The sequence below is a fragment of the Xylocopa sonorina genome, chromosome 9 (assembly GCF_050948175.1).
Source record: "Xylocopa sonorina isolate GNS202 chromosome 9, iyXylSono1_principal, whole genome shotgun sequence".
Taxonomy (NCBI): domain Eukaryota; kingdom Metazoa; phylum Arthropoda; class Insecta; order Hymenoptera; family Apidae; genus Xylocopa; species Xylocopa sonorina.
The window spans coordinates 1,799,602-1,813,228 of NC_135201.1; the positions used below are offsets into that span (position 1 = coordinate 1,799,602).

The following is a 13,627-nucleotide window of genomic DNA, read 5'->3' on the forward strand; positions in this document are numbered from 1 at the left end:
ATATAAAAATAAATAAAACTTAAACACTACGTACCGATAAAAATGTAATAACAGTTATCACTAACAAATTAACATTAGCTGCACGGTGGGACACGATAATATTAATTGCATTGTTATATAAATCGATTCAAAATTAAAATTATTTTGGCGGTATTTTATGAAAATTAATATTTACACGTTTCATTTTTTAATGAAACAAAAGGTAAAGTAAGTTTAAATATTGTAGGTGATCAATATAGCTATTAAAAATAATCGGATATTTATATTTTTCTAACCCAAGTGAATAAAGATTTTTTTAAAATGTTTTACGATTATTATTTAATGCGATTAACCACATTCAAAATGATGTGTGTAAGCTCGTGTCAATAATAAATCAATGTTATGAATGCTAAGGTTTAAATTATAAATTGTATTAAATTTTAATTTTTTAGCTGAAACGGTTTTCAAAATATTCATTGTTGATGTTTTAAAAGCTGACGTTCCACTTTTTGAATTAATTTGCAACTTCAGTATTGTGAGAATAAAAAATTACATCAATAATAAACAATAACAATAACTTCAAATGATAGAACACTAACATTTCAAATAAAATCAAAATATTAAAATGTTAAAATCAGGATGTTAAAGTTTACAATATACTAATATTATTAATAATCGTTTAAGTTTATATAAACCTAAATAGTCTTCATCTTTACAAATGTTGTACGTTTAAAAGTTAACAATAAGTTTCGAACCAAAATTTATAATAATAGCAAAATACGAAATGTATATTAATATGTTTATATTTTGAGTATACTATAATAGTACACAAAAGGTTTACAAATATTTCTGGCTCTGATTATATTTAAATTTACATAATTATTGTTTTTTGACTCTTTTCTTTTGATTGTACACATTACATCTAGACTTTATTTATTTCATCGACTCGACATCTTTTATTTAAAAATTATATCATCGGTGGTAACACTACTATCCCAATTAACATATAATATTTTTCATAGTGATACAGGCTAGAAATGAAAGGTTAACTAAATCCTGTCCATGAATAATTAACACAGTTTCGGTGAGAAAATGTAACGCAAGAAAATTTAGTATAGCATACTATATTAGTGGATAGTTAAATTTTCTGATCCATATTGTTCATTTTCATCGTGAAACTCTACAATGTCTAAAAAGTATTTGCATGTTTAAGTGTACAAAGAATTCCTCCGGTTGTATCCTGTGAGTTTTTCAAGGACAATTGAGAATTACCACAGAAATATATAATTGCAATACAAGTATTACATATATTAATTGCAATTGATCATTCGAACCAATCGCGATGCAAGAATGTCATTTATTTTAAAATAATTTATGTTGTCAATACTGAACAAAAGTAATAATTTTTGAATAAATATTGTTGAAAATAAACTTGCACATCGCGCAACGATATTGTTCTTTATTTTTTGTATGCTGTCAATTTTCTTTACTACTATAATTGGTCTCCTTTCCTTCCGTTCTGATTTGATTGACTATAAAGGAACTGTACTGTAAAAGATAAAAATTAAACTAAAAATATGACGTTCATTAAGTAAACTGTAATAAAATAAATACAGGTAATCAAATTGTAACAAATGTTTTGTATTTTTCTTCACCCGAACGGTGTTTGGATAATCGTTAATGGACATCTCGTATTTAAGATAATTTTTAGGAATACTTGTACGAAATGGAATATAATTAAGAATTTAGGTTTATATATTTTTTATTTAAAAAACAAATACCGTAATAAAAATTATAAATTATTAAATATTTTTATATAGTCAACATATAATACAAATATAATTCAAATATCTATGTAGACATATTAATCAAATAATAATAGTAATAATAATAACGTCGCGATAACAACTACTCCTTGATAATATTTTATGTACTGAATTTTTATTCAAGTGGTTCACGCATCTTTCTTTGCATAAAAGAATATTGCCACTGCATTGTCATTTCGCTGAAATTTGTTTAATTTGTCATTCATTGTTCAGTAATAGCAGACTATATAGATTAAATTTGATAATCAAATGAGAACAATTCTTCTACATTTCATAATGCATTAATTTGAATGTCATATTTAACACTTTATGACTATTTTCTGTTCCGAAGAATGTAAAAGTCATGAGAGAACGATTTGAAGCTATCGAAGAAATAAAATAAAAAATGCTGTAGAATGAGAATTTAAATTTAGAAACTGACTTTAGAAAAATACCTTGACAAACATACTTTGTCGAGTAAGCAAAAATTATGTAATCTTTTTGACCACACATCATGTGGAATGTAAAAATATTAAGTAAAAATACTGTCAATATAATATACATTTCACTTTTAAATTAAGCAAAAAATAAATAAATAAATAAATTGGATATATTATCAGAGACATAACAGAAATAATTGTTGAACGACCAACGAATATTTTCAATTAATTATAGGAATAATTATGCTATACGATTCTATGATGTCATTCTTCGGTTATTCTCCGCTAAAACGATTACTATTTTCGATATGCGTTGCGCACCAACGCGTTGCTATTTATAGTACCACTTAAATGTAAATTTTATAACTGTCAAATATTTTTGAAAACTCGAAAGAATCGCATGTAGTCGATAAAACATTTCCAAAAATATTAATAAACGAAAAACAAAAGCCACATTATTTATAATAATTGTTCCTATCCGAAGAACGTTATGATATAATATATATAGTATAAGACTACTTCTGAGATGATCAACAACTGAATATGAAAACGTAGGAAGGGGAAAAGAAAATTGTTTAGTTTGACGAACGGCTTCACTGATTCGTCGAACCGGTCGGCAATGCACGAATAATAAATCAGTGGGCGCGATCGTGCCGGTCTCGCGGCGCGATGAATCGCGCACGCGTTCGTTCGTACTCTCCCAGCAGGTGCAATCGCCGGCAATAAAGCATTCTCAGTTTTTTCGACGTCGAAAGTAACGCTCGCGGAGTGCCGAGGGCGCGTCTCAGGGGTGTCGTGCAGCCACTTTTACGCCTGGAACCGACTCGACTCGGGGCGAGAATTTCCATGGCTTACCCCCGCAGTGGTTGGTCTCAGTGACGAAAGGGACGTTGAGACGTCGAGTCGTCGTGTCGCCGTGTGAAACGGGAACGCCGCGAGACTTAAGGGCTCTACTCGCATCGAATTCCAAACGTGCTCGCGCTACCTGCCTGGAATATAGTCCCGTCATATTTCCGTCCGGCCACCCTCCGCGGCCGCCTGATCTTTCACCCCCTATCTCTTTTGTCTGCTTGACGCCTGAACGATATTTTATTTGCAAAGAGCCTGCCTGCCTGCCTGCCTGCTGGTTGCCGCTGCTTCTTATCTTGTGTGCACAGGAATGCCTCCTCGCTAGGCCGGTGATTTCACGGTATCGAACGAGGACAGTCGGAGAACCGCGCGGTGGTGTACGAGTCGACCGAGTGAAATACGCTTTGTTCCATTTTTATTCTCGATCCGCGCCTTTCCTTTCTCAACTTCGTCGACGTTTTTATCTACCGCCTGTGCATCCTTCCCGTCGCTTACTCTCCTCTCCTCGTTTTCTTCACCTTCGAGGACCTCGAACTGAGCGCACGTTCGGCCACCCTTTTAAAGGGCATATATTGATTCGTTATCGATTAATTGGTTGAAATTCTTTACTTTTTTTGTCGTTTTCTTGTTGTAAGTCTTAATTAGTTTCTATTCGTTGTATTATTATGTTTATAACGTGTATATTGTTAATTACAGCAATAACTAAGTTCAAAATGAATGCTATAAAAAATCATTCGGAGAGCTTAACCTCTTTAGAAATATGGTACTGATGCGTGTACATACGTATAATTTTTTTCAATTAAAATTGTTCTAAATGAAGAACGTTAAAATCCATCGAATAGACATAAGAAATTACAAATGTTAGTGTTCCCAAAGAGAATTTTCTTTCAAATGCGTGCATACAGGTTGTTTTTGTTTTCTATTCGTTCCTTTCCTTTTTCATTTGCCGCTCTTTTCTTATCGTATGCGAGCTTCCTTCGTTTTCGCGTTTTCCTTTCTCCCTCATTATCTTTGCACCCTTCTTCTTTTACTTTAATCCACTAACTCGCTCGCTCGCTCGCTCGTTTACCTATTCTTCGACTCATTCTCGCAGCGCTCTTTCATTTCTCTCTTATTTCCCTCTTCGATCTCCGGTGCCAGCGGAGCGATGAATTATTTATGAATGGCACCCAGAAACAACTCGAATCGATCACGCTCGTGGGACCCGGCGCCTCCTCGGTGTTTTTTTAATATAATATATCGGTGCCTATTGATCTGGTTACTCACAAAAGGGAAAATGATTCATTTCGTTGTGACAGCTATCGGAGCAGTCTGCCTTCGGAATGTTCTCGATTTTGACAAATAATATGATCACTTCTCTGATTAAACCTTTTATCCACACTTTTATGAAGAACAGGTCCTTAGGAAATTGTTAAGTGTGGAAACGCGAACAGTGTGAGATTCTCCGATTAGATGATTACGACCGTCTTGGATTAATTAAAAATTTGTTTAATCCAATTAATTGGATTGTTAATATTTCTATTTATTTATATGTATAACAATTTCCTGCAATTCTTTTGTGCATAATAGTGTTTAATATAATTTTCTTAATAGTTATTAGTGGATGTAAAATATATATAGTTTCTTTCGACTAAAATGAAAAAATTATGTTAACACTGGACAGTAAACAATACACAGAACGTTCACTGAGACAGTGTACACGAATTGTCGAGTACATTCGATAATCTAACAAAAGAATGGTTTTAGTAATAGTTAGCTAATTTTAAATCAATTATAAATTGCACTATTTAAAATTGCAACAAAATTCTTCGTCTCCTCCGTAAATGGTATAAAAATTTGAATTGAATTTATAATAGTGTAGTGCCCAAAAAGGTGCATATTGAGTGTTACTTCAGTCTAATGCAATCTGTTACTGAAATCGCTTTATGTATGCTTCAAGCTCACTGTGCTAAACTCTATTTTCATCAAGTAATACCATTCAAAGTATCAAGACTGGATGAAGGGCAATAAAAATGCCTTCAGGAAGGCATACAAGGGGATACAAAACGAATTATGAACAAAGAAAAAAAAACGGTTGGAAAGAGAAAAGAAACGCTGAAGCTACGCCAGTTTGAAATAAAGAATTAACCGCCATAACGACTGTCTTCACATCAATTAAGAGAGCGGAACATACCTCAGAAGCATACAGTCGATATTAGATAATATCTATCTAAATGCCATTTATTTTCCAAATTCCAAACAAACGTTCCAACCATGTTTATTATTGACGCGTACCCCGAAAGCATCAATAAGTTATTTTAGGAACACAACTATGCATTGTCTTGTCGTCGTTTTCAACAATGGTCAATTAATTTGATATGCTCCATTTGACAAAGTTCAATTCGTATTATATTTATAAATAGTTTAATTTAATTGATCAGTAAATTGAATAAACGCTTAACGGCATTTCCACCACAAAATAAAGTTCAAACAGTTTTGATTTTTTGCTAAATAATAAGATTTTTGGCAATTTGTATTGTTACAATTTGATAGCGCCACATATATTGTGAAGTTTTTCTGATTATTTGAAAAATATCGTTAATATTTGATAAACAAAGTATCAAGTGTATAAAATAGATTCAATTGTAATGATTGTATCAATTTAGAAATACAATTTGTAGTATCACTTCTTTCAGACTAAATTGTATGCACATACGTGTCAATGTCCCTAAAGAGGTTGAGATGATTTTGGTTTTTTTAATTAATTTGTAACTAATTCAAAACATATTTCGTTGATAGATTTTCTCTTATATTTAGCATCCTGTATATATATTCAGTTATAGTAATTACAACTAGTGAGAACAGTTGGAAAAGCTTCGATTAGAAGCCCTTAAAACGGACCAGGATACTCGAAGATCTGCTGCGCAGCGACGCAAACGAAACCTGACATACCAGAGCCGTGACAATCCGTACAAATCACCGTTGAAGCCAACGTTTTCTTCAGTCCTCGAAAACATTTCGGAAGCGAATCGAAGGTGGAATGTTAAACGAGAGAATTGCAGCTGCGACTAAGCGTGGAGAAATTTTCGACCGACTGGGAAATCACATCTATAAGCAATAACTGGGAACGCATTCGCTCGGTATGTCAGCTAGCGCGGAAGGGGATGCGCGTACACATGCACAGAGGAGAGGTGAATCAAACGAAGAAGAAGTGTCGTTCTGGCGAATAGTAGGAAGCAGAAAGGCATTGATGTTTTACAGGTCGCGCGATGCACGTTCCTGCCTTCCCAACGTTCCCCCGCATGGGTAACGATGCGAAGCATAAAATGGAGAACAGAAATACTGTAAGAAGGTACTCGACGGTGTCGTTGGATGTTTCTGCGGAATAATAAAATGCGAAACCTTCTCTTTTCCTCTAGGTTCGTCTTACGTGCTATCCTTCACTGCTAACCTCATCACTTTTCTCTTTTTGTATTCTCCTTTTTATTTCCCAATTTCTATGATTTGTGTTCGTCACTTTGTGTACAAAATGTATCATGTATCAATTGTATCAATACTTCGGATGGATACTTTAACTTATTATCTTTACTACTGTGACTAATGATAATCAATGAGTGCAATGGAGCAGTCGATGGTGTTAACGTCTCTTATATGGCATTGTGGAGATTTTACTATTTTATAATAACATATTATATTTTAAATATTTTCGAATCCTCGGCGAATAAGGAATTTAGAAGTAGTAATTGCTGTAAGTATTCCCCAGTCGATCTATTTCTTGCTTCATTCATAATTCTGTTTGCTTTAGAAAACAGATATTTTTTTAGCTAAACAGAGATTATAATATACATAACTTATATATCTTTTAATATAATTACTATAAATTATATATATTACACAGAGATGTATTTACTATTTATGTTTTAAAAAATACAAGGGAAGCGATGCTTCCACAGTTTCTATAAACTGCATGCCATTACATTCTTGCCAGTTTACTTGAAAAAGGATATCGATTGATCCTAAAATTTACGAAGACGTCTATTTGAATTATCTTTTTAATCGATGTACTAACAAACCTTCGGTATTCGTGATTCAAGTACATCGTCGTATTAAATATCAACATAAAATATCGATATTTAGTTAAGAAAGTATCGATATTTCGATATACCGTTTCTATATCGCTCACCATTAATACACGAGTTAACTTAGTTTACATGATGTCACGAATGAAGCCTAAAGTTTAGTATCCGGAAAACATCTTGAAAATTTTGTAGAATTTAAATGTCAGTCTGTTTGTATTTTTAGATAAGAATAGTATAATTATTTCAATTAAGACCTGAAGAAGAAGAAGAAGAAGAAGAAGATTTCATAAAATAATATATGAAGATAATTTTTTTAATTGACATTTGACTGTATACGAGATCATTCGTATTTTTGTTATGAAAAGTATGTCTGCTAGGTTTGATTGTGATTCGTACCTGCGAAAAAGCGGTGGCTCGTGCACGAGTAGATGAAAATCGTTCTCGGAGCAAACCTCACGGTCACGATGGTGAACCGCGCATTTGAAGCTTCGAGTTCGTTTGCCACTCATCTGCAACAAAAATGAAGAATAAATAAAATATTACTTTTTAATGACATTTCGATTGCTAATTTACGAATCAATTTAATTAATTAATTTTTTATTACTATGCGTAATATGTAATTCATACACCAGTGATAAAACAAGTATGTCCACTTGGAAATTAAATAAATTAAGGAACTTTGGAGATATGTAGGGGATATACCTTTGCTGCCCAAATTCACTCTAAAAGGGTGAAAAATTAGCATTTGGAAATCTAACCAGTTTCCAATTTTCCATTAAGAGTCTTTTATTACATGCATAATTAAAAGTTATTTGAGTTGCGCAAATTATATGACTCACCCTATATAAGTACACATATAAAATAATTGAAGTTTATATCTAAATGCTTTTTGTCAGCTGTACATTCATTGCAAAGATTACGATTTAAGTACCTTTAAATGGACTGATCCCGTTCGATACACGTAGATATGCATATAAATGGTAACTTTATGAAATGTATGAAACTAATTCATTCATATGTTATTAAAGTATTTAAAGTTTCAGTAATAGCTGTTCATAAAAAAATTAATCACAATAACACTTACATCTTACATAAATAACAAATCCACTTTAAATCTTATCTTATAATTAATAATTATTATGGATAATTCGCATGGTTATTGATACATATTTAAAGTTTCCTAAATTAACAAGTAATAAAAAAATAATGTAAATCAATCTTCCGTACGCGAACGAATCTTCGAACATAACCTACGTATCCATTCAGTATCGTTATATTATTCGTGCATGAAAGATATTAAAAAGTCGAGTAAAGGCTGGGTGCAGTTCTTGGCACGATTCAAGGGAAGAACCTCGACTCGGTGGCTGTTCAAGGTACGGTGTCTGATATTTGGATCAGGATCCGTTAACGCTGTTAGGCAAATGCAAGCAAGAACGCTAGCAAACTCCTCGAGGTAAGTTGTGTACACAGATAGAGCGTCTCTGTACCACGAAGACACGGTCAAACATCTAGGAACACGAGTACCGTCTTACGCGTGCAGTTTGTACCAATGTACATATGTAGAAGGGTGGAGAGTCTGTACATAGCGCCGTAAGAGCTCTCTGCGTCGCTATCCATCGACCAACGGAAGCCTCCTTCCTTATTGTAATTACCACTGTCTATGACAGCAGTTTCGTTGCACGCTGACCACGAATTGGCGAACTTATCGTGGCTAACCTGAATAATTTCAGTTGCAACGTAATTAGGAATCAAGAGGAAAGTTTGGGATTGTTCTAGAAATACTTTTTTTTTATGTTTTGTTTAGATTCAAAAAGAGTATCACACAATTGATATATTTATATATATGTTTTTCGAGTTACCAATTTTATGTTTAGGGGGTGAAAAAAGCGTTGCATTGCAAAATGTTTCTGGAGAAATTTAATATAAAATTAGAGACACGTACAAAATTTAAAATATGTAATTCGTACATATCTATACAATTATTTCTTTTGGTAATATAGTAATAACATAGTGATGTATAATAAATTCATAGCAATAATCAACTTTTTAAAAGCAATTCCAATTTTTCTTTCAAACAATTACTGCAACAGTCGATAATTAGTAAAACATCACACGCATACAAACACAAAACTGAAAGCTACAAACATATTCTCAAAGCAAACGACGTATTTTTAATTAAACAACAATGTCTATTAAACCAAAATATAAATTAGGGTGGTTTTGTACTGAATAAATCTGGGTAAAATTCGAGTAGAATCTTCGCGAGTGGTGCCGGAGAAGCGCGTTGATAGGTCAATGCGAGTACTGACCGCGGAGGACCAGCTGCCGGAAGCCGCAGTGTTTCTTGCTCGTCTGATTACCAAAAAGAAGCGGTCCCAGAGAAAGAATGCCGGTAAAGGTGTATGCCGCTAAACGTCGTGAAAGGTCCAACCGACGATGGAATTTAAATTAATATTGCTTTATTTGACACGTCTCGCATCGTGACTTTCTACTCTTCTTCAATTCCCATCACTCTATCGCTTTGTTTATCGCCACGTTTCCACTTACAATTAGTGGCCAACGATCAGTTATTATGTAATATTGATTTTTGTTCCAAAAGAGCAAAGTGCAACGTACCTCTGTACTCGCCGGAAGACTGTCACGAAATTTAGTAGCCACTTTTCTTAACAACTAACTGCAAAGATACGAAGTCTGAAATTAATTGACTTCCTTTTGACTTAACTCCGGGCAGACAGTTCTACAGTAGAAAATCTGTGATTTAAATCTACTCTAAGTTTCAAAGCTGGAAGAAAAGTTAAGTTGTACGACAGTAATGAATATAGAAATAGTGTTCTCGAGTTAGCTGTTTTCCATTCAAGCGTTTGTTATAGTTGTAAAGTAATAACTGTGTGAAATGTATGAGTTTCGATTATTTGCGGTTTCATATAGAATGATATGTGTATAGGTATATTTAACAAATTCAAAAATTTATTTACTACAAAACACTATGGAAACTGATGGAGTATAAAAAATACACCCCTGTTTGTGATTTTTTATTTCAAAATTATTTATTTTATTTAACATTTTAGATTTTTAAATTTCTAATATAACGTATAACTAAATTATTATATATAATCATATTATTATTATTAAGTATAATTTCTTCTGTACTCTGCCTTTTTGTTGATAGAAGAAATATTAATTAATCGATTTTCTCGATTTTCTCTAATATTAAGAATAAAAACAGAGGTCTTTCACTGTTTCATGTTAAGGCACTTTAAATTATTAAATATTTATCCATTATTTTTAAATAATTCATTTTACGGAACTCAGAAAATTTATTCTTTTCTATGTTTTTTAATACACTTTTTTATAATAATCATAGAGGATTAATTTTAAAGAGTTAGAGAAATGACACGAAATTCAATATTTTTCATACATTATGTATGAATAAATGTATAAATCATAAACGTCTGTTATAGCAAACATCAATCTGCATTAATCTGAATTAATTTAAGTTCATTGTTTCTCTGTCTAAAAATTTCTCAATTTTTTCAACAAAATACAAATTTATGTATTTATTACAATAATATATTTAACTATTGTCTTCAAATTCAACTTTTCCTTGCAAAAGATCGAAAACGTTATGCATTAATTTTTTTTTTAATACAATAAAATAAACAAATTAATTTAAAACTAACTAGTGTCTTGACCATGAACTTCGTCCAGCAGTATTCTGTCAATAGAACATATTGCGGTATATCACGGAATTGTTGAAAAAGCGTTGGAGCGTGGTGGATGATAAAAGATTGCGGAGTACTGTTGCACGCAGTTACAATAAATTGGTGAATAAATGTAATAAGAAAAAAGAAAAGGAAATTACAAGATAAATGCAATGATTCAATTGCACTGGAAACTCAGCACAGTTGAATCCCTAGTTTCGAGACTATATCAAAGATAAACATTTGTTTCACCAAAATGAAGAGACAAGAAAGGTGGAGATACATCGATGACACCGATGACGTCGAAGGAACAAAGAGAGTTCGCGGTCAAAGGGTGTATAATCGCAATGGTGACCGTTGAATATTTCGGGGAAATCTGGATAATGTTGGCTCGAGATTGGTCAAGGTAAATGAGTGAGCGAGCGAGTGGAACGCCGAGGCGGTGCGGTTTCCATCGAACGATAACAGAGATCGATGGGAAATGCGTGGTCCCGAGGCCTTTTGTCGACGGCGGTCAATGCGAGCGCGGCCATTCCCGGGCAAACCGACGAGTCAGCACGTCGTAAACGCAAGTATGTACAACCAACGGCCGGTTTAATTCGATTAGGCCGCGATCATCGTACTGCTGCGAATTCCCTCGCTAACTTCGCCCACTAACTAATACCAATCCTATAAACATAACCGATCCCACAGACTAACCAATTCGGACGCGCTGATGAACATACTGCCTGTTCAAGTTCTACCGTTCAATTGAATACAAACGAATTCTGAACTCTGTTCAAACGAATTGAAAACGAATCGAACGCTGCGTATTGATGATGAGCTGCTTTCCTTCAAATATCTATCGTAAACAATTTTTCTTTCCTAGTAAATATTATACTTGGTTTGGTCGCAGTGGATGTACACAACGAGCGTTGTTATGTAATCAGGCTAATTGCAAAGTGTACATTTTTTAAGTTTTAATACTTGTAAATAATACTAAAGTAAATTTGAATTTTTAGTTATAATTTCTTTTGAGAGACGTTTTAAATTGTGTTCCATAAAACGAGAAAAATAAAAATTGCCGTTTTATTTGATGTTCCTTTTGTCGAATATCGAAATAAAAAGAAAAGCAATAGCTTCTACTGAGAAGTTGACTATTTCCAGCCTTCCCAAGAGACTTCCACCCCCAAAATTGTACAGTATATTCAGCATAACAATATATATGCGGAATGTATCTATATATTTTTATATTCAAACATTTAACTGTTTCAGAAACAGACGTTCTTGATTCAACTTGTTTTTAATAATAATGAATAATCTGGTGATGTTTAACGGCAAACAAGCTATAGAACAAGGTACGTCAAAGTCGCTCGGAAAATGCGCATACTGCGGAGCTCCAGGTAGTAGAAAAAAAAGCCTTTATTATTACACGCTTTCAATTTTATTTATCAAACGTTAACGATATTTACATACGTCCTTGAAGAGGCTCTCCTACGCTACTCTCGAAAGTGAAAAAACACCAAGACGACTAACAATTACCACGACTTCAATGTCTGGAATCTCTTAATTACTGGATCTCCATAGAAGCGTGACGTCGATAAAGTTTACGGACTGGTCGGGAAAAAGAAACGGAACGCCGTTTACCTATCTCGCGGTAAGCAGAAAGAAGGGAAGGAGGAAAGAACGGAAAAGAAAATAGACGCAATCAAGCGACAAATCCCCGTCGTTTCGGTAAGATACGTTTGTACGTGTAGAGGCGAGGAAGGGGTGGCATTCCCGTGGATCCAGTCACGTGTACCCGGCCCTGGAAGAGTACGGTAACACGTATACGCGTGACTACATCGAGTGAATTTTCCACGAGCATTGTCGAGAAGCACGGCTCTATTCGATTTCAAATCGAATCGAATCGAGTCGAACGAGCGCCGGAGCAGAGGGGTGAGGGGGTTTGCGCCGGACGAGCGGCAAACCGACATTTGCACCCGGCTGAGAATTTACCCCATTGGCCGGCCTAATGGCACGGATTTCATTATGCCGGGTTTGCACTGGCCCGGGCCTACATTACCCGGCAACTTGCTCGCCGGACGATTTGGAATGCAAAACTGTTGCCTGTGCAAATTTGCTTGCAGCGAATATTGGCCCGTCGAATGGTTTAATTGTATCGGCGGTCCTCGTGGGAAAGAACAGTCTCGTCCTTGCGAAACGTTCAAGAAACGGTTACGCGCCTCTCAGTTGGATTCGAGCAACCCTTCTTCGTTAAATAATTACATCGTTGCGATTTCTTAATATATATACATTATTCAACGATAATTATGCGAATGGTTTTAAATAAAATTTAATATTAATAAATAAATTTTTATTAATACATAAATGAACGTACACAGAGTGATCCGCATCAGATATTATTTACAACGTGTTATTTACAAGCTGTTTTTCTTAAAAGACATTAAACTTCACAAATTACAATCTTCTTGTCCTTGCCTTTGGCGCGATAAATGTACCCTTCTAGGTTAAGTAAAATTAGAACCTGTATATTAATAAATAAATAAAACTTTTGAGATAGATTTGTAAGTATCCACTATACTATAGTAGACATCTATATAATTTTCAGCGTTTTCTTTTCAAGTCTAAAAAATTAGCATGTACGCCTCGAGTTAAATCGAAGACGGAGATCGTATCGTAGACGTAAAAGGAGGTGAGAGACTTTTCCCACCCTTATCCTTTATGACGATCGCCCAAAAGGTGGCACACATCATTTTTAGATGTGAAATTAAGTTTGGCGAGATTCCAGCTTATCGACGCGGAGAACCTCGGTT

At 34.0% G+C, this 13,627-nt stretch overlaps 1 protein-coding gene across 2 annotated transcripts in view; it reads right to left on the minus strand.

Moving 5' to 3' along the window:
* Stet (stem cell tumor) overlaps window positions 1-13,627 on the minus strand; it is a 575,614-nt gene that overhangs the window by 167,744 nt on the left and 394,243 nt on the right. For both annotated transcript variants that reach the window (XM_076900839.1, XM_076900840.1), the window contains exon 5: window positions 7,528-7,640. In XM_076900839.1, the coding sequence (XP_076756954.1) occupies window positions 7,528-7,640 (113 nt within the window). The remainder of the gene's footprint in view (window positions 1-7,527; window positions 7,641-13,627) is intronic.